The 24,471-nt window shown below is 59.3% G+C and overlaps 1 protein-coding gene across 8 annotated transcripts in view; it reads right to left on the minus strand.

The window, feature by feature from the left end:
• Positions 1-381: 381 nt before the first annotated feature.
• TLE3 (TLE family member 3, transcriptional corepressor) overlaps positions 382-24,471 on the minus strand; it is a 50,113-nt gene continuing 26,023 nt past the window's right edge. For 2 of the 8 annotated variants that reach the window (XM_086711089.1, XM_086711093.1), the window contains exons 7-20: positions 17,348-17,552; positions 15,746-15,762; positions 11,739-11,858; positions 10,841-10,891; positions 10,051-10,203; positions 9,536-9,677; positions 8,796-8,980; positions 7,993-8,069; positions 7,129-7,378; positions 6,568-6,815; positions 5,617-5,764; positions 4,460-4,610; positions 3,519-3,595; positions 382-2,382 (exon numbers count right to left, since the gene is read on the minus strand). In XM_086711089.1, the coding sequence (XP_086567215.1) occupies positions 2,275-2,382; positions 3,519-3,595; positions 4,460-4,610; positions 5,617-5,764; positions 6,568-6,815; positions 7,129-7,378; positions 7,993-8,069; positions 8,796-8,980; positions 9,536-9,677; positions 10,051-10,203; positions 10,841-10,891; positions 11,739-11,858; positions 15,746-15,762; positions 17,348-17,552 (1,932 nt within the window). In that variant the 3' untranslated portion in view covers positions 382-2,274. Of the gene's footprint in view, positions 2,383-3,518; positions 3,596-4,459; positions 4,611-5,616; positions 5,765-6,567; positions 6,816-7,128; positions 7,379-7,992; positions 8,070-8,780; positions 8,981-9,535; positions 9,678-10,050; positions 10,204-10,840; positions 10,892-11,738; positions 11,859-15,745; positions 15,763-17,347; positions 17,553-24,471 lie in introns of all 8 variants that reach the window. The other 6 variants (XM_086711087.1, XM_086711091.1, XM_086711090.1 and 3 more) reach the window with 3 other exon arrangements.

Below are 24,471 nucleotides of genomic sequence, written 5' to 3' on the forward strand. Positions count from 1 at the left end.
TTGCATTTTTTGCCCCAAACTTTTGCACTCACCGCTAAGGCTTTGGTACAGATCTGTAGTCCTCCCCTAAGGAACTCCGTCCCGCCCCTGTGTGCAAAGGAAATCCCAGCTCCCACCCACCACTCCCTGGTGCTGAGACCCGGGAGGTATGGAGCACACGCCCTTTCACTGTCCTGCAAGATGGGACTTTCAGGGGTTGGGGACAGCATGTGAAGTGCTCAAAAATGAGAAGAGCCTATGTTCAGGGACGACAAAGGGCATCACCCAGAACCCAGGGCATGAGGAGGGACAGTGGCCCCCAGTGGCTCTTCTTGGGGAGGACTGACAAGCGGGTGGGTAGGGGGTGGGGGGAGGAGGCAATTAAAACACGACAATCAAGCCAACCTTTAAATAGCAACTTTTAAAAATATAAAAACAGCTCATTACAATGACTTTTCATTTTCTTTTTTTTTCTTCAGGAAATCAGCTTTTTCTACCCTCGCCCTCCTTTGCGGCTGGAGCCTTCACAAGACGGCAGATGAACCAGAGAAAGAGAGAGAAATTCTGGAGACGGCCCCTCCCCCACCCTCAGAAAGGTACAGGGGGGGCCTCACCAGTCTCCATGGCCCCTGGGCCCCCCCCCACCCCCCGTCAGGGGAGCTGCTCGCCCAGAGCAAGATCACTGAAGACCAGAAGTTTCCACTGGAGCCCCTCCTTCCTTCTCACCAGACAGAATCACACATTATAAAATAATCCATAAAAATGCAATATCAAAATTATCTTCCATATGCTACATCCATGGAGAGCCCACCATCAGGGCTCACATCGGCCTTTACCTTTTCCTTAAGAGACGACGACGGAAAAAAAAAAAGACCAAGGGAGGGAGGAAAAAAAACCAAAACAAAACAAACCGACAAACCCAAATCCTAATACCTCAGAACATTCTGGTACCAACATGTGGTACCTGCAGGAGACCACTTGCTACCTGTCATCTGTTGGGGCTCAAAAGAGAGAGAGACTGCAACCGCGAGAAGTCGCCACAGTGTTGGGATCAGGGTCCCCACCCGAGCCCTGGTCCCCCAGCCCTGCTGTGCTGCCCAGGGTGGGGCTGGGGGAGACGATCCCTTCGGACTCCCAACCCTGCAGGTGGATTACACTTTGCCCCTCTAGGGAGAGAGGAAGGGGTCAGAGGCAGGAAAAGGGGGGAGAAGGCGTTTTATAAAGGACGTCAATTCTAATTCTTTTTATTCAAATAAAAAAAAAAAAAAAAAAAAGCACCCACATCAGTCGCTATTTTTCTCTGGTAGCTCCCTGAGCTGAGTTGCCATATGCTTTCCGCTTTTTGTCCTTTTTAGGTCGTGTCCGAAGATCAAGGACCAGGGATGGGGCTCCTTTTGAACCTCCATTTCTCCTCACCGTAACCAAGTGTGCACCAAAGAGAGAGAGCGAGGCAAGAGGGAAAGACAGAGCAAGAGTCGGACCCCTGAGAGAGAGGGAGGCGAGCGCAGGAGGCCACAGAGAATCAGACCTTTGTCGGCCCAGGCTGCCACCAAGCGCGCGCGGCCCGGGGGGTGGGGGGGGGGCCCTTTCCGGTCAGTCTGGTCACCGGCTGTGGCTCCCTTCCTCTACCCCCTCCACTCCCTCTCCGTTTGGCTCCCCCTCCCGGCCTCCCCTTCCCAAATGGGGATGTCCCTTTAAAAAAAAAAAAAAAAAAAAAAGCCACCACCACGAGTGGGTTACAAATACAGCAGGCGAAGTACACGGCTAGCGTTTTCGGTGGGAAGGGGCCCCCTCCCCCACTGACCAGTCCAAGATAGAGGAGTCTGTTATTTACATTTTTCACAAAGGTTGTGCGCTGCACAATCGGGAACAGGAGATTCCCTCCCTCCCCCAGCATAAACACGTGGTCCGCTCCAGTGTCCCCGACCCAGGGCAGGGGGACCGAGCAAAAGAAAGGGAAAGGAAAGATGGAGATTCACGAGGGTGTCCGCGGGGGTGGGGTGGGGGGGGTGGGGCGCTGGGGCCCCGAGCCTCCAAATCAATCTACTTGTAGCGTCTGCCAGGGTCGCGGAGGGGGAGGAGGAGGGACATCCATCGGAGTCCGTGAGACATGGGAGCCCGTGCCCAGGAGTCCAGACCGTGGCGGGTGCGCCCTCTCGGCCTGCCGGAGCGCAGCCCTGAACCGCTCGGCTGCCCGCCGCCAGCCTCCGCCAGCCTCGGGGCCCCTCGCGGGGTCGCCCTGTCACCGCCGAGTCCGTTTCTCCCAGAGTCTGACAGCCCTGTTAGAGTCCTTGTTTAGTAGATGACCTCATAAACCGTGGCCTTCTTGTCACCAGAGCCCGTTACAATATATTTGTCATCCGCCGAGATGTCACAACTCAAGACAGACGAGGATTCCTTGGACTGGAGGAGGAAGGCAAGGACAGGCGGGAGGGAGGGAAAAAAAGGCAGAAATTCACTTTCTTGGTACTCAGCACGACCGCAGGGCTATCTGCACGGCACCCCCTCTCCACGGCCCTGGAGCTCCAACCTCGGCGCACCCCGCGGGCCCTCCCAGCATAGCCCGGAGAGGCACTTCCGGGGACGGATGCCCCTTCCCCCCCGCCGCCCCCCAGGAAAAGCTCATTAACAGGGTCCAGCACGATCTCGAAGTGGAATGGCTCGAAAGAGAACGCTGGAGCGTGAGCTTCTCCTCGGAGGTTACAGACAGGAAGGAGCACTTCTGAGCAGGGTGTGAGCATTCTGAGAAGTGCTCAGAAGGAGCACTTCTGAGCGGGCCAGAGCCTCAGCCTGCTGAGCTGGGGAGGGGTCCACACCCAACCTGAAGCGTCCAGCGTGACTGGGGAGACTCTGAACGTTATGCCGGACACCAGACCTTCCCCAGCACGGATCCTGGAGGCGGCTTGACAGCTGGGAGCACGGAAGCACATTGTATGTGTGTGCTGTGTGTGTGTGTATAAGAGTGTGCATGCTGTGCGTGTGAAAGTGTGAGTGAAATGTGTGCTACGTATGAGTGTGCGTGTGTGTGTGCTGTGTGGGGGGGCAAGAGTGTGTATAATTGAGAGGGCAGTGAGCTGGAACCCAGATCTTCAGAAACCAGGAAAAGTCCCTTCCCCCGCTCGTGTCTTTGCAGACCCTTCTTCCTGCAGCACCTCTCTCCTTACACCGAGGTGTCGACATAAAGGACAAAGTCACCTGAAGGCCGGCTAACGCTGCTCTGGAAAGAGCTGTCCAGTTTGCTCCACTGCCCGGTGTACATCCTATGACCGCCCAGCGCAAAGGCCAGAGCCAAGAGCATGACGGGACTCCCCCTGGCTCTAGAGATCCTACGAGAACCCCTGCCTAAAAGCCCTCGCCCTGCAGGGTATGTCCCGCTGCCGTGTCCAAGGCCTTGCCTCCGGGGAACCCGTCCTGGACCGCCATCCGGTGGGGGCTGGAAGGGGCCGGGGCAAGTCCTGCATTGCCTCCCACCAGCCCCATCCCCGTGGGTGGGTCCCAACTCTGGGCAGAATTCCGGGCGCTCGGATGGCGGGCAGTACCTGGAATATGCTGGCTCCGTACGGGGTCCTCCAGGCGTTGAGGAGGTTGTCCTTCCCAGTGCTCACGAACCACTTGCCTACGGGAGGGAGGCAAAGGGGGCGTCAGCTTGTGGCTTGCTGCCCCGGATGGAAGGCAGGACCCACCCCAGACAAGTCTGGCTGCCATGGGAACGCGGCGTGAGCAGCCAACCAGTGCATGGTTAGACCCTAGGCCGGTGGGGGGCATTCGGTCAGCGAGACCCGTCACCGGCTCACACCCACAGGACACCTTTCTCCGTGGTCAAGGGCGGGCGGGGGGAGCAGCTGGATGGGCAAAGGTAGGATATGCAGTTAACTCCAGACATCACACTTCCCCCAAAAGATTCTTTTTAAAGCCAGTAGTCGGCTGACCCTTCTCATTTTTACTACGGGAAGGCGGCAGGAAGTACCAGAAATGGCGAGGCCCTGAGGTCTGGAGACCCAGCTGAAGCCAGTGGTCAGCGGGCACTCTTCCTCTGCAGGCCGCCCTGCCAGGGCCCTGCCCGTGCTAATGCCAAAGCCACGCAGAGGCCCCAGAGAAAGACCCGCTGGGGTTCAGAGAGGATGAGAGGTGTCCAAGGCAGCAAAGCTAGTCGGGCGCGGGGGAAGCAGATGTCCCAGTCCGGGGCCATCGGCCATCGCAGCCCGCGGTCTCAGCCGCCTGGAGGAAAGGCTCACGAGGCTGTGAGCATTGTTCCTCTGGCCCACAGGCCTGCAGGGACTGGCTCTGGCCGGGCGCCATGAGAGCTTGGCACCCTGTGGCAGTATCTGCATCCCCGGGATAAGGATGGGGAGGCGGGGGGAGGGACAGTGGTCGCGATCAGGAGGTCCGATTCCAGGACATGGCTCACTCCAGGGCTGTGACTTTCTATAAGCCCTAGGGGCCCTCCTCTGCGCCGGGCTCCCGGCTCCCCGAGGCTCACCGCAGTAGGCGAACTTGAGGGAGAGCACGCAGCTCTCGTGCAGGTGCAGCTGGTACTTGTCGGGCTTGGTGTGGTGCAGCACCTCTACGTTGCTACTCTCCATGCCCACGGCCAGCCACTCCCCGGTGGGGCAGTAGCCCAGCGAGAAGATCTGCAGGGGGGAGGAGCCAGACTAGGTTCAGCTCCTCTGCCCTCGGGGCCCCAGGGGGCTCCCCAGAGGCCTGCTCGGGGACCCTGAGGGCAGGAGCCCAGCACTCCTGCTCCCATCGCCTCCCCACTTGCGATTTATTTGCGAGGCGGAGCCCCTCTCCCTCGGCCCTGGAGTCCCTTTATAGGCGAGGAAGTTGAGGCTCAGAGAGGCTGCTGACTCCACAAAGTGGTACAGCCAGCATTCCGGCTCCGAATTTCACTTTCAAAGTGACTCTGTCTCTGGGATTCCTGCCTTGCCTTGAGAAAAAAAAGTGAATACACAGGGGCGCCTGGGTGGCTCAGTCGGTTTGGGCGTCTGACTCTTGATTTCGGCTCAGGTCATGATCCCAGGGTCATAGGATCGAGCCCCACGTGGGGCTCCACGCCCAGCTTGGGATTCTCTCTCCCCCTCTCCCTGCCCCTCCCCTGCTCATGCGCTCTCTCTCTCTCTCTCTCAGAACAAAAAAATAAACAAGCATCAACAAGTAAAATTTAAAAATTGAAATAAAACACTAAAATAGTAAATATATATGGTTGAAATATTAAGATAAGTAATACAAGTAACAATGGGAAATTAGGATACCTGGCATTTATAGAGAATTTTCTAGGAGCCAGGCTGTGGCTAGGCTTTCAGAAGAGGGACCACCTTCGCTGCCCACATCAGACCTATGAGGTTGCTACTGCTGTGCTCATCCCATAAGGGACAAGACCAAGGCCAAGGTGCTCAACAAAGTGCTCAAGTGAGAACCAGATCTGAGCAGCTGGGTCAAGTACGTCCAACTCCAAGGCTCTGTCGATTCTATTTTATTGCTGCTTCCTCCAGGAAGCCTTCCAAGGCGGCTCAGGTTGGTCTCAGGTCCATTTGCAACGGTTGCCTGTGAGGGCTCCCTTGTCCCCTGACCCAGCCATTCGGAGCCTGGGAGGGAAGGGAGCGCGCTGTCCTGGGCGAGGGGGAGGAGAGCACACACCTGGGAGGTGAAGTCGTGCTGCTGCAGTTGGCGGCCCTCCCGGAGGTCCCAGGAGCGCACAGTGTTGTCCAGGCCTCCGGTCCACAGCTTGGTGCCATCGTGGGAGATGTCTATGCAGCTGGCCCCGTCTGTGTGGCCCTGGAACTGCCTATGAAAGCCAAGCGGGGAGAAGGGGAGAGCCACTGAGTGCCAAGCGGGCAGCTATCCGAGGAGGCGGGCCGGCTCTGTCTGTGCAGAAGGGGAAACTGAGGCCTAGAAGGGGGTCTACCACGCACGCATGGTCCTTCGCTGAGCCGCCGGGCTGGGCTTCCACCTACCCAAGAGTCTCCCCTACAGGTGGGTCCTGGAGACAGGTGCATAACGGCGGGGGGTGGGGGGGGGGAAGGGGGGCAGGGGGAGAGGCTCCTGCTTCGTTCTTTATCCACATCCTCCTTCCCCTGCCTGAGCTATGGGGCTGAGGCCATCAACAAGCTGCAAGCTATCAGGACCAACAGACACAGCCAGTCCTGCACTGCACTCTTATCTCCGAGGACGGGCTTCACCATGCCCGCTTCACACAGGGGAAACTGAGGCACAGGGTTGAGTGGCTTGCACAAGGTCATAGCGGGGGAAGGATTCACACCCGGCAGCGGCTCCCGAGGCCCCACAAGAACCACCAAGTGACACTGCTCCGACCTTCTGGTCCCGAGGCCTCCTCCTTCCTCAGTTCTCACCCTCTGCTCACCTCTGCCGCTCTGAATCCCCCGTTCCCTGACCTGCTCCAGCTCCCCGCTCCCCGGAGCCTTCCGTGGGGGGTGGGGGGGATCCTCTATCCTCTGGCACAAGGCTGTCCCCTCACCCGCTCTGCCGTGGCCACCCCACGGAGCCTCATAGCACCTCCGACGAGCCCGGTTACGACCGGCGCAAAGCTTCCCGAGGACGAGGCTCCCCTGGTCCGTCCCGCGGCCTCACCTGACCAGGGTCTGGTTGTGCAGGTCCCACACGGCAATGTTCCCGTCGCTGCAGCAGGAGAAGCAGACTTTGGCATCGGGGCTGATGGCCAGGGCGTAGCAGGCGGGAGCCGAGGAGGTCAGCTCGGCCTTGATGCGGGGTGTGGGGGAGGCCAGGTCCCAGATGGTGAGTGTGCTGGCCTCCCCGCCCACGATGAGCGTGCGCCCGTCGGGAAGCAGCTTACAGGAGCGGATGTAGTTGTCCCTGTTCTGGGCAGAGAAGGGACAGTGTCGAGCTCCGTCCGCCTCCCCTCGCCAGGGACCAGAGGGGTCCCGTTCAGCGACGCTGAGCGCCCTTCGCCACCCCTGCTCACGTCCCGCCCTCACTCGTTCACCAGCCTTCCATCTTTCATGCACCTCCTCAAGAACCCCAGGAAGCCCGGGATCATCGGCACGTCGGGACGTTAAAACCGGGGCTCGGGGACGTCAGCCAGCTCGCTCGGTGGCCCGGCCAGTAGAGGGCCGCGCCAGGCTGCCCCTCCGCCCCCTGGCGGCGGAGAGGCCTACGGCCCAGGGTCCTCACCAGGCAGTCCAGCTGGGAGATGGGGCTCTTGCTGCCCGGCTGGCTGATGTCCCAGATCTTCACGCAGCCCTTGCCGCCTGTGTAGACGTGCCGCGTGGGGTTGCTGATGGTCACGGCGCACACCACCTCCCCATGGCTCAGCGTGTTGATCTGCCGGGCGTGCCGTGGGATGCCGGGGCCCGCCAGGGCGTCGTGGGGGAAGGGCACAGGCTGCATCTGCCCATCGGCGCTCACGTGAAACGAGTAGGCTCTGAAAGGGAGACGCGGCCCTTCCGTCAACCCCCCCCCCCCCCCACCATCCTCTCTCTGTTCCCACGAGGCCTGCCCGGGCCGGACGGCACCAGCCCGCACACGCTCCCCAGCTCTCAGGGAACCCAGTAACACCCCCCCAACCTCCTTGGTTTGGCTCTACCAGGGTAGGGGATTTACTCAGTATCCCAACCTTGGCTTCCGCTCCTGGTCACATCCCCTCAGCTCCAAGCCAGGTCACCAGCACCCCAGCCCCCCACCCCGGCCCTCCCTGTGCCTCAGAATGCCCCCTCTCCTACGATTTACCAGCTTGGATGTTACCTCCTCCTTTAGAAGCCCCGGGGTAACGGGGGGGGGGGGGGGGACAAAGGTCTGCCCCCCCCCTGCTGATGCAGCTCCCCTCATTTGGTTATGGAGGCCCCCTGGGCTCAAGTGTTCCCCATGCAGCGGGAGCCCCAGGGCTGAGCGGGAGCCGTCTCCCGGGCTGCAACCTGGTCTATGAGTGCCTCTAGAGGGGAGACCCTTCCCAAGGGGACGTCTGCCAGGGCAGGGGATAGGGGCGGGGGACGGCGTGCTTTCCCCAAGAAACATGCGACACACATAGCCAGAGCGTACGGTTTTCCACCAGGGATGGAGGCCAGGCTTGAGGGCAGGCCCGTGGCCCGCATGGGAGGGTGAGGGTCAAAGCCAACCTGAAAGGCAAGACGAGGCCAGCTCTTAGTGAGGGGCGCCGCCACCCATCCCCCTGGCCTCTTCACCACTTCCGACGTCCTGCCCACACAGCACCGCCCCTTCCCAACCCGGAAGCCAGCCGCGCAGAGCCCGCTCTTTCAGAGGAAACACGGGCCCAGCGGGCCCAAAAGTCTTGTCCAGGACAGTGGCAGGGACAGGGTGACAGTCCAGGCCCACCAACCCTGAGCCAGTGTTCTGGATCCCCCCCCACCCCACCCGCTCTCCCGGCTCCACGAGGCACAGTCCCACTCCATTCCCTCCCCTGGTGTCCGACGGGCCCATCATGAGGACAGGAGGCCATCCCAGAGACGCCACTGTCCCCTGAAAAAGCACCCCTCTCTGCTGACCCCGGTCTGAACCCATCCTCGGTATGGCAAACAGCCTCATTCACCAAACCCATGCCACGCGGAAGCCACTGGCCTCCTTTGGGGATTCCCATCCCCCCAGGGCCCAGAAAAAGAGGTAATCGCCCCACTTCCCAGATGGAAAAAGACGGCCCTCGGAGGCTGAGCTGCACAAGGTCACGTGATGACTAATGGGCAAAAGGAGGCGGGAACCACGTCTGCTGACCCCAAAGCGTATGTTCCTTCCGCTTTCTAAGAAACGACCCCACCGGCTCCCCACTCCTGGCCTACTTCCACCCCCCAAAAGGAGCCAAAAGGTCTACGTACAGCTCCAAAGCTCACCATTGGCGATCGGCCATAGGCGGCGGCGGCCGCGGCCGCGGCCGCACTCATCTGGGGTGGGATGTTGTGGAGGCCGGCGTAGGCGCTGGGGCTGGTGAGCGAGCCGTTCATCTCGTGGTGGCTCATCATGGCAAAGGGCGCCGCGTAGGAGCTGGTGATGGAGATTGGAGTGCGCAGGGCTGAGGCTGCAAGGAGGAGGAAGTCAGCTGGGGGAGACCCTCAGGGGGAGGGGGCCCCCCTCCCCCCCTCCGGGACAAAGCTCAGGCCACCAGGCCGCCTTGCCTCCTGCATTTCCTGCATTGGAAAGCTGCCGGCTCCAGGCAATCCTCGGGGATTGAACCCCCCCCCCCAACTGGGATCCTGGTCTTCACGGCCCAAGAAGGTTCAAGCTGAGAGATGCGCCCACCTCTTTTTATAAGGCAGGACTCAAGAGGCCCAGAGAAGGAAGTTTGTTGAGAGTCTCACAGAACTAACGACAGAGGTGGGGACGGACCACAGGTAACCCGACTTGTCTGAAGCTCCTCCCATGTGCCGAGTCCAACAGGGGCCCTCCCCGTAAGCCCTGCCGTCAGTGTGGACGCAGCCGGCATCCGTGTCCTCCTCTGACCTGACCGCAAAGTCCCCCTGGAGGCCCGGGGAGAGCCCCAACTCCCACACGCTCCCTGGTGCTCTGGCTCCAGCCCCGCCCCGGGGCACACGCCTCCCCTCAAACACGGTCGACCCAGCCTCATCGTGCCTACCCATTATACCTATCGGGTCCATGCCTGGAGGTTTGCCCGGCATCGACCGGAGCCCTGGGGTGGTGCTGGTGCCTGGAGTCGGGGCATCGTTCCTCGGAGTAGGCGTGTTGGACTTGAGCCCAGGGGTAGAGGATTTGTCATTCTGAACAGGGAAGACATGAAGATTCCTTTCTCCCCAGAGCCAGGCCCTTGGAGCTGGCCACGACACCCAGCTGCCCGACAGCCCCTCAATTCTTGCCCCACCTTGTGCGGCAGGGACTTGGGGTGACTGACTGCTCCCATCGTATGGATGCGGCAACCAAGGCTCAGAAACATTAACTGGCAGCCCGAGGCCCAGCCGGTAAGTGGTAAAGCCAGGACTGGCACCAGGGCCAAACCCCAATCCATGGTCTTCGTACTCCACCCCTCTGCCCTCCAGTGATCACCGCTCCGGCCTCTTTTCCAGAGACTTCTGCCCCCACCCCCACCTGCCCCAGCCCCCTGCTTCTGGGGTGCCAGTGGCAGGCCCCACATACATGACCAAGGTCTTTGGTCTTGGAGGAGGGTGTGCTGCTGGACGAGGCCACTGAGGCGGGGCTGGTGGGGGCATCCTTCTTCAGGCCTCGGGCCTTGTCCAGCCCATTCTCAGGAGGGGAGTGTGCTGGGCTGACCCGCGGCGTCGCTGGGTCCTAAAAGCACAAGCACAGAGATGCGTGGAAATCAACAAGCAGCCTGGAGTCCTCCCTGCTCTGGGAATGGGAAGGGAGTACGCCAGCTGTTGGGCAGAGGAGCTTGGCTGGAAGAGACTGGGGGGCCTCAAAGTGGGGGCGACTCGTTCTTAACGATCTGGTCTCACCCCTTCATCTCACAGATGGGGAGACAGGGGCCTGCGCGGGGGTGGGGGGTGGTGACCAGCCCAAGATCAAACACAAGTTCAGGACTCATATTTGGGCGGTGGGGTCTCCTGGCCTCGGGTAGGTCGCTCCAGTCCTCGTCCCCTGCCAAAACTGGTCCCGAGGGGCTCACGACCCCCTACCCTCGAGATCCCAGGGGTGATGGGGATAACAGATCTGACCTCGAGGACCTGGCCCTCCCCTGGGATCCTTGGGGCACACCTGCACTGTCCAACCGAGTTTCCCATCCTAAGGAACCCCAGCCACCCGGCAGCAAAGCCCTGTCCTCCTCCTCCTGGTGCCCCAGCCCCGGAGGCCTCGGTGCCCTGCTCGGGGCATGTCAGTAATGTCTGTGCAGCAGCTGAGACACAACAGCTCCTAGGCAGGAAAAGGGTTCCAAGCCGAGCACGCTGCCACCTGGGCCTGTGCTCACCTCATTGGAAACATCCACCACCAGATCATCACTCTTGTCCCCGTCACTGTCCTGCAAGCGAGAGACAAGCCAGTAAGGAGGCCACCCCCGCCACACCCCAGTTGGGGCGTGAACCACCGCCGGTTTCCAGCATCCGGGATCTGAACCTGGGCCACACCCCAAAGCCCAGGCTCTTGTCTCCCAGCCCAGCCCCCCAGCCCTGCTCCGGGTCACTCTGCTCCGTGCCCACTAGCAGCCTGACCGATACCTGCCGACACCTGTTATGGTATTTCTGAGCCCCCCCTCCAACGTGTCTCTCTGGAGCCACACAGCTCCTTGTAGCCGGCTTCATACCCACCATTGCGGACAAGGAAGTATGCTAGGCTCATTGTATCATTTCTGCTGCTGTGTGTGTGTGTGGGGGGGGGGGGGGGGTGGTGGTGGTGGCGATCAGCCTCTCGCCCGGAAATGTGGGCGACATATCCAAAGCCACAAGCAGCAAGGTGACCAAGTGGAGCCCAGCACCGCACGGCCCCCTTCTGTCGGTCCCAGCTCTCATCCCGCACAGCTTGGCCCGGAGCAGATACCATGACCACGCCGCTCGGTCAAAGTGTGGGGGTGCCAGCAAGGCCCCCGGAGCAGACCGAGGATTCTGGGAAGGCCGTGATGGCAGCATGGGGTCCCTGGCCCGGCTGTGGGAGGCGCCTCTGCTCTCTTCATCCATTCCCTCCTGGCTGTGGTGGCCCATGTGCACAGCGTGTGTGTGTATGGTCTCCACCCCCCCCACACACACACACCAGACAACCCAGCCTGTCCCCACCTGTGCCTCTGAGTCACCCACAAGTCAGGCCTGTGTGTTCTCCCACAACCCCAGCTCCCAGCACAGACCCAGTGGTGCCCACTAGGCCTTCAGACGTACGTATCGGCTCAGACTATCCTTCTCCTCTGCTTTCCGCTTCTTGGATTCCATGCTGTAGTCTGCGGAGCCCCGGTGCTTCTCACTGGCCCGGAGGCTTTCCGAGGGCGACACCGAGTTATTCTGGGAACGAGGAGATTCAGCGTGAACGTTTCGTGCACACCAAGACATTAGCTAAGTGCAGGTGGTTCAAGAGGGCAATGTCCTGCACCAATGGCCAGGCCCTCGAGGTCAGCTCTGTTCCATCGGGGCCTTGCCAGGGAAGCCTTCCCACCAGCTCTCCAGACCGGGTCCCCCCCGGGAGAGGCCCGGGGAGCACAATTCCCTTTTGGAGCCGTGACGCTGCTAGTAAGTAAACAGGCTCGCACGGAGCTGCGTTCCGGCCTTCGAGACTGTGCATTCCATGAGGGCCGGATCACACCTCTCTCCGTCCACACCCATTCTGGGCCGGCCACGTACATTTGCTCAAAGAAGGGATAAGCCAAGTCTGCACTGAGTCTTGAAAGACGGGTCTCTGGGGCGCCTGGGTGGCGCAGTCGGTTAAGCGTCCGACTTCAGCCAGGTCACGATCTCGCGGTCCGGGAGTTCGAGCCCCGCGTCAGGCTCTGGGCTGATGGCTCGGAGCCTGGAGCCTGTTTCCGATTCTGTGTCTCCCTCTCTCTCTGCCCCTCCCCCGTTCATGCTCTGTCTCTCTCTGTCCCAAAAATAAATAAACGTTGAAAAAAAAAAAATTAAAAAAAAAAAGAAAGACGGGTCTCAGCCGACACACAGGGGCTGTGTGCAATACGTCATCAGCTGAACCCCACTGGAATGGGGGGACTGACCCGGAAGGAGAATGTTGGGCTGCCGACAGGCCTTCTAAGGGTACGTGGGCAACCTGGCATTTTGTGTGAACACCCTACTCCTCCACTGCAGGGCCTCCAGCAACTTCTGAGAAAGAGCAGTGTTTTAAAGAAACAAAAATCGCGACATCGGGAAGCCTTTCCCTCTGAAAGGTGGGAAAAGGTAGGAGGGCAGGTGGAATCATCCTTTCTGTAACGGTGGGAATGCAGGGGCCCCAAGGGGTTGGGAAACGTGCCCGAGGTCCCCCACTGGAGGCAACATAAAGGAAACCAAGGTTTCTCAAGCTTGGAAGGGCCTGATGAGTTCTCCCTTCAAACTCTAAGGTGAGAAAGCACAGCTATAGCTTGAAATTCCAGGCCTGGGAAGAGGGCCAATCGGCAAAGCGGGAACAGCACAGGCAGACAGGCCTGGGAACGGAGCTGTCCCAGGGGCGGGAGGGCGTCCTGCAGAGGAAGGGATCCCTCGGTCGGGCGGGCAGGCTCGGGATGCTGCCTGTGGCCATGAGCGGAACTGGTTCTGTGGCTGTCAGCACCAGGCTGGGAAGCAGGGAGGGAGGAGCTAACCAGCAGGGGTACCGGCCAGCAAACCTGTGCCCTTGCCCTCCGGGGGGCCGGGACAGATTCGATGTCCCTCGAGGGGGCTGCCGAGTTGACTCCTTTCCGAGACCCTCCTTCACTCACCACTCACCCACGCTTTTCTGAGCACCCACCCTGGATCAGGCCTGGGGCTTGGAGGAAGGAGCAAGACTCAGTCCAGCTACAGGCCGGCCCATCCACGGCCCACGCATCACAGACGCGCAGGCCACACAGGGCCACGCAGGGCCACGGAGGGACCCCCGCTCGGCAGGGAAGGGTATCCCAAGGCGGAGGCCGGGTGAGCCTCTACCTCACGTCTCCCCACTTTTCTGGAGGCCAGTGCCGGCGTTTGGGTTGGGGGGGGGGGGGTTGTGGCGGAGGGGCGGGGGGCGCGGGCCACGGCGTGGGGACCAGCCACAGAACTTAATTTCCTTTTCCTAAGCCGGTTTCTGGGCAGCCCTTCCCTGCCAAGTTTCTGCCTGAAGCAAATTAAAATGGCAGAGTTATCAAGCCTTGGAAGAAAAAATGGAGGTTATAATGGGACTGCAGCTCAGCCTTCCCCACAGCCGTGCAGGAGCGGCGGCGAGGCGCACACGGCCGCAATTCAATTAGCCGCTGCGAGCGCCGGCAGGAAAATCACCGCCATTTCATTTCATTTCCTCCGACGGCGGCCACCCCGTGCTAAGCAGAATCGCTTCCAGCCCCTCTCCTCTCTCGGGGCGGGCGGGGAGCGGAGCCGAGGGGGGGCGTGCGGCGGCTCGTGTTTCTCCTTGCGACCCAGTACGTGGCTCGGAGAACAGCGAGCTCTTTCTTCTCATGCAGTCAGGCTGAAAACCCTCGCTGCTACCGGAGAGAGTCATGTCAGGCATTTAGCGGCATCGATCCAGCCCGCCTCTGGCTGGCAGGCGGCCAAAAAACTAAGTATTTTTTATTGCTTCGGCGAGGCAAGGAAATATGAATGAAGCTACCTCTAATTGGACTCCAGACTAAGCCCTCTGGGACGGCTTCCAGCCCGTCCAGCCAGCCCCCTTCCACCCGGCCGCGGCCCTGTCCTTCCTGCGGGGGCCTCATCTGTTGACAACCTGGTCCGCGAGGGGCCGCACACTTCCTCGGACGCCGCGGCCACAGGCACACGGCCCTACGGCCTCGCCCGCCCTGAGCCGGGCGCCCGGGCCCCGGGCCGGATGGCGTCTCGATTCGTTCCCACCGGACTCTCCCGGGGCCGGAGCGTGCCCCCTCTGCTCGGAGTCTGCCGTGCATGCGTGTGGGTGCTGCAGGGTGAAGAGCTCAGCTCTTGGGGGTCCCCCCGGGGAGCTTCTTTGCGCAGAAAGCTTTCACAGACGGGGGCACAAAGCCAAACGCAAACAGCAATGGGGAGGAGGACAGAGGGCGTCGGGCTTCAAACCCTCGGTTCACGCCACGGCAGGTGCCTTGTTCACCGGGTCATCTCCTCGATGCCACGTTCTGTGCCGAGGGGGCTTCCTAACCAGGCTGAGAGGCTGACTGGGCGGGAATATGCCCGTGTCACAGGTATAGAAACTGGCGCCCAGAGAGGCCAAGAGAGCTCCCCGGTGTTGCGTGAAGCCAGGACCAGCCCCGAGCCCTGAGGGGTCCAGTCCTATCTAGACAGACCACCTCTGCAAAAATGGCCACCTTTTGGAGGATCAACACTAAAGCAATCGAGACGGATTTTCAGCTTTAGTTGTTCCTTTCTGAGGTAGCCAGCCGTCACTGGGCCCAAATGTGGACCCAGAGCACACGGGCCAGTCGCGGGGGGCCGAGAGCACCGTGGCTAATTGGATGGTTTATAAAGTCAGCCGGGAGGAGGGCCGGGAGGGAAGGGGGTCGGAATGGAGGGGCTGCCCGAGGAAGCTGCCGTCTAGATGGTTAGTTAACTGCCTGACCTTCCAAGTCCTACTTAACACGAGGTAATAACCAAAGCCATCCTAACAGATTAGATGGCCCCAGATACAAGGACAGCGATGAGGAATAAAATAGCTTTGCTAATCGCTGCAGGATTTTTTTTATCCAGACTCCACTGCGCTTATTCAGAAGGCTTATTCACTTGAAACAGAACCTCTGAGCCTCAGTGTGATCAGAAAGATTTACAGCAAATCTCAGAGCTGGCAGACACGCAGACAGCCTGGCCCTGATGCCTGCTCGCTAGCACTTTCTTAAACTGAGTTAAAGCCCAGAACAAGGAGAAACCTCAGGCGTTCGGAGGAAGCAAGAATACAGGATCAGGTGGGGGGGGGGGGCAGCCCAGCCCAGGACGCAGGAGCCCCCCCCCCCCGCCCCGGGGTTGCCTGTGGGGGGCCCAGTAACTCCACGGGCTGGCCAGCTGACCTCTCTGGTTAATCACCTCTCGTAAAAAAGAGAGTTAGAGCTCACTGAAAACTATTCATCTGCCAAATGATGGACAGGAAGGCTGGAGAGATGACAGCTTCCCCAACCGAAGGTCACTCTCAACAGGTGCAACTCCTGTTTCGTAACAACAACCCCCACCAGGATCCCACGTGGTCCCCTCCTCCTCCCGCATTACCCACCCCCCCCCACCCCCCACAGCCCAGATTCCAGCGTGCTGACACTTACCGCGCTGGATTCTCTTTCTTCAGGGACGGAAGAGCCAGACGGGAGGAGGGTCAGGCCCCCCAAGACAAAAAGACAAAAAAAAAGGGAGAAGGGTCAGTCTCCTGCAGCTGGTTTTTAAGCTTTGCTAGTTCACAGGTTTTAAAATGGGCCGCAGGCCTGGCTCTCTGAGTCACCGTGGGTCAGCCAAGGCAGGGCCATGAGGTGACATCTCTCGCTTTGAAAATTAACCGCCCCGATTCCAATGCTCCCCACTGGCCACCGGTCCCGGGTGGGGCGGGGGCTGTGGCCCTGCTCTCCCTGATGTGCCAAGGAGGGCACCGAGATTCCTGCTCAGCAGTTTTTAAAGTCACAAGGTTTGGAAGAGGATCCTGCTATGCAGGCGACCTAGCGGATCTGGGCGTTGAGACCATCATTGTTTAAAATAAACAAGCAAGTAAATAAAGGAACTGTGGGAGCGGTTTTTGTTGTGTTTCAACTAACACCGTTCTCTCTGTGTCTTTGCACAGCCAGGCACTAGCTCCCCGATTCTCTTCTCTGCTGTGAGGAGACCCGCCTCCTCTCCCAGGTGGGGCATCCTTCTGCAGGGACACACAACCGTGCCTCCGTCCACTTCCCACAATCAGCTACCACCCTGGCGCCCTGGCCCGGGCCGGACGGCGTGGCACCCGGGGAGGGCTGGGAAGGCACTGGCCATAGGCCCTGGTAAACAGCTAAGAGCAAATCAGACCATGTGTATACCTTCGACTTACACGATTTTGTACGTCAATTGCATCTCAATAAAACCGGGAAAAAAACATCCAAGGGCAGAGCGCACGAGGCGGCGGTTTTTGAAAAGGGTCTGCCAGGGAGCCACGACTTTTCCTTTCCCGACAAACTAAGCCCTCCTGAATGAAGCCCGGGCTGGGTGCAGCTGCCAGGGTCCTCACGGTAAGGGCCGGTGAAGGGCGGGGGGGGGGGGGGGCGCGGGTTCTCGTTCCAAGTCCTTCCGGTCATCTCCCTCAGTAGGGTGACAGCTACCTCCGCTTAAAGACAGTCTACTAGGGTGCCACTGTGCACCTTGCCCAAGGCACGTGCGCTGGTGAGACATACACGCTAAGTTAAAAGCCGGGGAACCCGGCCCCTGTTCTCGAAGGACTATCGATCTCAGTGAGGACGTAACATTCTCCAGGGGGAGGATATAAGAGGACAGCGACCAAGGGCTCTTTCTTGGGACCCCAGCTCTCCAACTCTCCTGGGAACTGGCAAAAGGCCCCCAGCCCAGACTGGAAGGCACACTTTTGAAGGAATGGGACTGGGGCTGACCCTTGAAGGATGGGCAGCTTGTAGCTAGGATAACGGGAGGGTGCCTGCACGACAGGCTCCCCAGGGCAGAGCACGCCGGGGCCACGTCAGGCATTGGTTGGGGGGGGGGTCATGCGGGGTGGGACTCTGGTTGCCACAGACCAGGAATTCAACAGATGGCACCAAAGCTTTTGCTAACTCCTGACCCCAGGGTGATGACGTTTGCCGTGTCCACGCACAGTAGGGCCCGCGGGAACCGGGAACCCGCCCTCCCCCAGCCCCCAGCCCAACCCCGCCCCCTGCCCCAGCTCTGGGCCGCACCTCTGTGGTCCAGCTCATGGTGATTCTTCTCGTCCTTCACCGTCAGGTGGGCCTGGCCACCCAGGGCCCCGAGCGCCAGCAGCCCAGAGCTGCTCCCTGTCACCGGGGGGATCCCTGGAGGCTGGAGGCCTGACGGGTGGGGTGGCAGCTGGACCGGGGGGCCGTGCGTGGCGTGGGAGAGGTGCTGGGCCTGGAGCTGCTGTTGCTGTAATGAAGCGGGTGGTGAGCGTGGGGGAGCGTGGACGGCGGGGGAGTGCCCTCCAAAACCTTTACCCCCAGCTCGGTCCACACACGCTGTCCGGATGAAGGCAGTCTGTTAATGGACCCGCAACCGAGGCACCAAGACTGGGGTCTTCAAACTCCCCACCCATCCCCCCCCCCCCTCAACCCCCCAGTTTCAGGACAGAATTTCCCACAGTCCATTTGCGAGCCCGGGATCAATAAAAAGCGCGCATTTAAAGACCAAGCAGCCCTCGGGGCTCCCTCTCTGTTGAGAAGGATCCATTTTCAAGCTGGCGGTCATGTTTGCTCACGCCTGCACGCCTTCAACATGAGCAGCCGGTGGCTCCCACCCCGAGCCCATATCCTGGGAAGCCTCCCTCGTTTCTGAGGAACTCGAGGCTGGCTTACTGAGCCAGGGCAGGCCACAGCAGAAAATCCCCGAGATCAAGAGGAGGGAGCTTGGGGCCAGTGGAATGAGAGCTAACGGCACGGGGACGTCAGGGTGGAGAACGGTTAACAAGGACTTGGGGCTTTGGGACGTGACAGACCAGGTTTCAAATCCCAGCTATCATTTGCCAGGGGGCTTACAAGGGGCTCCCCGCTGTTCTCAAATCTACACCTGCTCATCGTCAACAGCAGTGATAACAGTGCCCAGCCAAGGGTTCTGCTCCCTGAAACCCCAGACGTCCCCTGCCCGGACTAACCTCAGGGTGTTCTTTTTCCAGTCTGCATCCAAGGGACCAGTGTGGGTAGCCTAGTTCCCTCCCCAGCAGCCACTACAAAATGCCCTTTATCTTATCATTCCAAACTTTGCGCCGAGAACCACAGGAACTGTGGGGCGGGCTGCACCACGGCCAAATATTTCTGGGGAGTGGCTGGGGCCTTGGATATGCGGATACCCACCTATAAACACCTCTTCTCAACTAAGCACAAGAGAAGGGAACCAACGTTTACTGAACGCTTGGCACTTTCCAAATCTGATCTCTGACCCTTCCAACCAGGTGGCAAAGGAAGGGTCAGGCCCATTTTACAGAAGGCAAACTGATACTTGGCGGGCTGGACTGGGCAGCCAGTGGCTTGCCAACTCCAGCCAATAGAGCGCCATCTGGACTCCGCTCTGTCAACCGCCGGTCTTATCCAAAGAGTGTTCCTAGGGAGACCCTCAAAGGCAAGAAGGGCCAGCGGGGGCGACAAAGAGCAAAAATCTGACCAGCTCGCCTATCAGTATGAACTTGGCTTTCGGGCCACAGCTGGCAGTCAACAGAACACAGGGGGAAGGTCTATGGTTCTGGTTGGAGGCCTCAAGAGGCAGTAAACGTGAGCAACCGGGGCTTAGGGGCCCCGCTCTTCCCCAACGAAGCTGCAAATGGCAAACCGGGCTCACCCCAAAGTCAATGGCAACCAGAGCCACCGCCACTCTGGTGGCCCCCGAGGGTTTGTTTCTCAGCTCTGCGTGAAAGGCTGGGATCCACTGGTGGTCACATCAGCTGGATCATCTACTGGTAGGTGGCTCATGGAAGCTGCTGGTGGGCAGTGGTCCCCAGTGCAGCCTAACCCCAGATGCCCCGAGATGCCAGAGCAGAAACAAAAGCCCCGGGGGTCCCCATGCAGAGACCCAACCCAGCCCAGCCCGGTGGCTCGGGCTCTTTTAAAACACGGGAGCTCACAGCTGATCTCCCCTGTCTTTCATTTTTAAAGAAATTATCATCGTTAGGCCTTATTACGAGGAAAAAAATGATACATGGTCAGAAAATATTAAAAATGAGTACGGATTTACAAGTTTTTCTTAAAAGATTACCCTTCAATCCCACTCTCTAGAAGATTCCACTCTGAGTCGCTTTAGACTTTCCTTAATGGAGATCTACAAATTGTGACTCTATTCCTAAGTAAATAGGCTCTCGCGAACCTTACTACTAGACAACTGGATTTTTAATTTAAGACTGTTAGGCACAAATCAACACATCCCTTCCAATGGCTACCCACCGTTCCCCGGTGTGGGCCAACGATCCAACTGTATCTACACGCCCAGTTTTAAGAGGAGTCTGAGCCAGCAGCCCTGTGGTTTTAGACCAGTTGCTGGCAGGCCCTTTAATTCTGCCAGCGTTAACTATTTAGTAAAATCCCAGAAAGCAACGCGTGAGGTATTTAATCCACTTTTTACAGTGCCTGGCCAGTAAGATCGCCGGAGGGAGCGGAGAGGAGAGAAAACGGCTTCAGAGAAGGAGCTGTGTGGGTACAAGGCTGGCTCCTGCCATGAGCAATTCGGTTTCTGTAATAAGAGCTTACGAAGGATCTGTGCTCGGGAGAAGAGGTCGTTGAAGAGCTCCAAACACCCTGATTCGTACCTTACCAGGTAAGCTCGGCCCTCTTACCGAACCTTCTAGGCTGCCCGGCCGGTTCAAATACCACCTCCTCTGGAAGTTTCCCCCAGCCTCCTGGTCAGGACGCATGTCTCCCTTCTGATTCTAACAGCTCAGACACCAGGGCCAGCGTGGACGTCCTGAAGGGTAGAAGCTGGACGTCCACCTTATCAGCCATGAGACCTTGGTTGAGTCAGTGGACCTCTCTGGGCCTCTGTTCATGGTCTCATCGTGCACGGACCCCATGCATTACACTACGTGTCAAGGCAAAGTAGGTCCTCGAGAAACGTTAGCAAGAACTGTGAATGGATCACAAATACAACCATTTCGTTCGTCTTTATGTGATGCCTGGCAGCTTGGGAGCTCCAGGAAGACAGGGACCTGGTGTTATCCGTCCCCGCACCGCTGAAGGTGCCCGGCAGGTTGGCTCAGTGCACAGTTGCTGGGTAAATAAGTGATAATGTTGAGTAGACATTCAGAAGAAGTCAACCGAGTGGCTCTGTCCGAACGTGACCACCTCCCAGATCCGCGCCTCCTCTCCAAGGCCCAGTGAGAGGCAGCTGGAACAGTTTGTGGGGACAAGGAGCACCAGTGGGGTGCCCTGCTTCCTGGAAGCGTAAACCAGCGAGCCAGCATCAGAAACAAAGGCTATGGTGGCTGCCTGGCGATCTGCCATAGCACGTCAGGCGTCAGTGTCTTCTCTACAACAGAGGAAAGGAGATTTCCATAATACTTCTCATCTTCGAGTACAAAAGCACCCCCTACACAGCCAGAAAGTCGCGCCAGGTCTCCTCTGCATGGTTTGAAGGCACGGTCAGGAGTGGTCCAGAAGGTTCCGGGAAGCAGGGACTTCAGGAGCCGACCTCCAAGGCTTCTCTCGCGGGGCAAGGGCAGATGTCAGCGCTTGCTGGGCGTAGCATCTGCTAATAGCAGTCTCGGTTGCAACAGAGAGCGAAACGAAATTCTCTCCCCAACATGGCAGGGGAAGCTGGCTGGCGGTGAGCCACCTGCCTCGCCGTCCCGTGTCGCAGCCCCAGACCCTCTGCAGGCGGGACGGCAGGCAACACTTCTGTCCCCTGTGGCATGTCCCTGACTTCAGAGGACGACGTGCTGAAATACAGTGCCCCGTGAGCACTGGCGGCGGCTGGGGAGAGAAGGGAATCAAGTCCACCGTCCAAGAAGGGACTGCGCTCACCGCTTTGCTGCAGCCTGTCTCCAGTCTCTACCATTCCTTCCCATGCCGAGACTTCTCCATCTGGGATGTGAAAGGAAGTTAGCAATCCCTCCTCCACCCCCAGCCCCGAAGAGGGACTCAGCGTCTGGAACCAAGCCCACTCAGGGGTGCTCGTTCACGCCAGAACACGAGCCCGTCACAGAACGCGTCCCGCGGGCTGTAAGCGAATCCCTTGTTCCACACGTGTGTCACGTGCCCGCGCCCTGGGCTCAGAAGGTATGGCCACTTACAGGACAGGCTGACAGGGAAGCTCGTCCTTGTAGAGGATATGTAATTGGATTATGCACATCACGCTTTAATGCCTCTGCTGGCTGATTTAATGCTTCGCTTCTCAGGTTCACGGTTTGGGTTGAACTTAGTGAAGTTGTCTAAGCACCTGCTGAGCCAAAGCCCACGGAGGACGCCCACCAGAGGAAGCACAGAGGCCGAACTGCATTCAATGAACGCTTGGCACCCTCCCAGCATTGCTGGGAGAGCAGCCCTGGGCCTTCCCCCTTCCTTCTAATCGCACACGGCCGGTGGGCCCCAGGGCTCCACGCCGAATTGAGCTTCCGTGCTCCGTGATAGCTTTCGGAGCCCCCAACAACCCTTGTTATCCTATTTCAGAGATGGGGAGGCAAGCAGAGCCAGGACTCCGAGCCACCGTGCCCTCTCCCCACTGCGCCGCCGGGCCGAAAGAAGCTGATGTATTCTAAAGCACGATCTCTGCACCTTCTTCCTCGTGGAAAATTCAGTCAACTGAATCCTGCACATCTACATCCTAGAGTGAATGCAAAAAACCTCAGGTATGGCTTCCAAATGCCATGTCGTTTGTGACAGGCTACAATCTCCCTCTTCGTCCTCCCCACCGCCCACCCACTCCCCCAGTCCCCCCCCCTGCCCCGCCCCGCTGAAAACAATAAAAAAAGTCAACGCTTTATCACATGCCTCCCACGAATACATTTCCAAAGGAATGTAGACCACGCTGTCAGCGTGCAGATGAACCCCCTCCGCTCGTCAGGTTCCATTACAATGGGCCAGCGCAGAACGTAAAAACAAAACAGAACCACCAACAAAAAAAGGAGTCTGGGAACGGTTGCTGGGTCAGCTCACAGGGTCTTTTTTTTTTTTTTTTTTTAATTTTTTTTTTTTCAACGTTTTTATTTTTGGGACAGAGAGAGACAGAGCATGAACGGGGGAGGGGCAGAGAGAGAGGGAGACACAGAATCGGAAACAGGCTCCAGGCTCTGAGCCATCAGCCCAGAGCCCGATGCGGGGCTCGAACTCACGGACCGCGAGATCGTGACCTGGCTGAAGTCGGACGCTTAACCGACTGCGCCACCCAGGCGCCCCAGCTCACAGGGTCTTTAATCTGCCTAGAGATGCCTTCTACAGGATACTGCTCAAGGGACAAAATCCGCTCCCCACCCCTCCACCCCGTGCTTAGGAATCTTGACCCTTTCAGCAATTTGGATCCAAGAAAAAACGGGCCTGTAACAGAATGGGGTCTACGATAACTGGGTCCTGCCAGGCCCCGGCTGGCACAGAGACATCTTCCAGCCCGTCTTCCCTCGAGGATATCTGAGTTCCCTGGAGAGGGGGGTGTGCTGAGCCAGCAAGCCTGGGCTCCCTCCTCCGCCCCTCTGTCCCCTTCTCCCTTTACAGCAGCCCGATGTTGGATCCGAGTCTCTCTCGCCAGGAGACCTAGAAATACTCTACTCCGTGCAATAAATCTGCCACGACGGACACCCACCCACGCCAGACACACTGAACTGTCAAGCCAAGACACGGACTCAGAATCCTTCAACTCCACGCCCAAGAGAGCCTCTCACATCGCACTGAAGCAGGCACCTCACAGCACACTTACCTAGCCCGCCTCCGTCTTTTCACAAATGGAGAAACTGAGGCCCGGAGGAACCTTGCCCAAAGCCCCCCTAATTCCCAGACCAGGGGGCCGGGCTACTTCTCCCTCCAGATGGGCAAATCGGACGGCCCCACGGGGGTAGAGCCACCAGTTGCCCTTCACTGCTGGGCCCAGGACCCCTGGCGGCCCCTGCGCCCCCGCCCTCCCCCTCTACCTCGCCTTCCCCAGTGTGCTCAGCTACCAGCCCGCTCTGCCCTCTCCTCCCTGGCGAGACGAGCCGCCCCTTCGCCGGAGTGCAGTCAAGCCCAGCTCCCCAGTGCGAGCATGCCGCGGCCGTCCTCAGCCGTCCGTAATTCCTGCCTTGTGACGCTCTGTCAGGCGCAGCGATTAGACGGCCGCCTGCTTAATGACAGGGCGACGGCTGCATTCACTGAGAGCCGGAGAAGCAATTACCTTGAAAATGGGGGTCACAGGCCCCACTCGTTGGCTTTAATTGAATTCCAATATCTGCCTCGAGCTGCCTTGACCTAACTTGTAGCTTCCTAAATACTACTTAAAGGAAGTGGAGCTAATCCAAGCAGCGTTTCTTCCCCAATTTCGCTCTTTTCTTAGAATTTAGAAAAAAAAAAAAAAAAGTTATTTTCATAAGAGGATTTTCGATGCCAAGGAGGGAGGCGGAAGCGGGGGAGGGGACCCACTGTGGCCCCGGTGCGGGCCGGGAAGGCTCGGCCTGGAGAGGGGACAGGACGCGAGGGGCTGGAAGAGGAGAAATTTCGGAGGGCAGAGCTCACGGTGCACTTCCCGTCCCCGCGTCCCCCTTCTACCACTATCGGCCACCGAGCCGTGAACGGGTCACTGAGACAGAGGCCCCAGGCCCCAGATGGGCTGAGCGGGGGGAGGGGTGACACTCCCGGACACTATGTGACCATCCATGAATCACTTCCCCTCTCTGTAAACCAAGGCCGTTGGTTACGCCGGTGGCTCCCCACCGGAAGCCATCCCACCGCCCCCAGGGACATCTGGCAATGTCTGGAGACAGTTTTGGGGGTCACAACTGTGTGTGGGGGCTGCTATGGGCATCCAGTGGGTTTGAAGCCAGGCGTACTGCTCAACGCCTACAGTGCCCAGGACAGGCCCCCCCAACAAAGTGTCTGGCCCCAAACTTCACAGGTGTCAGGGCTGAAAAACCCCCTGCCGGCTGATCTCAGAGAAGACAGCCACTTTACGGTGCTAGGATTTCACCCTCAGGAGCACTGCCTCCCAGCTCCACGGCTGAAGGCACTGACCACTTCCCCACAGTCCCTCTTCCGGACCCTGCTCTGCCCCACCCTGGCACTGCCAGGGTTTAGACCACGCTCACACCTCCGCCGGTGCCCTCCCGCAACAGCACTGCGTGACTGCCCCGGGACTGACCCCAGGACACAACCGACACAGGTCCCAGAGGCGGGACGGGAGTGTCGGGAGC

The sequence above is a fragment of the Puma concolor genome, chromosome B3, assembly GCF_028749965.1.
Source record: "Puma concolor isolate L17-30 chromosome B3, mPumCon1.1.hap2, whole genome shotgun sequence".
Lineage (NCBI taxonomy): Eukaryota > Metazoa > Chordata > Mammalia > Carnivora > Felidae > Puma > Puma concolor.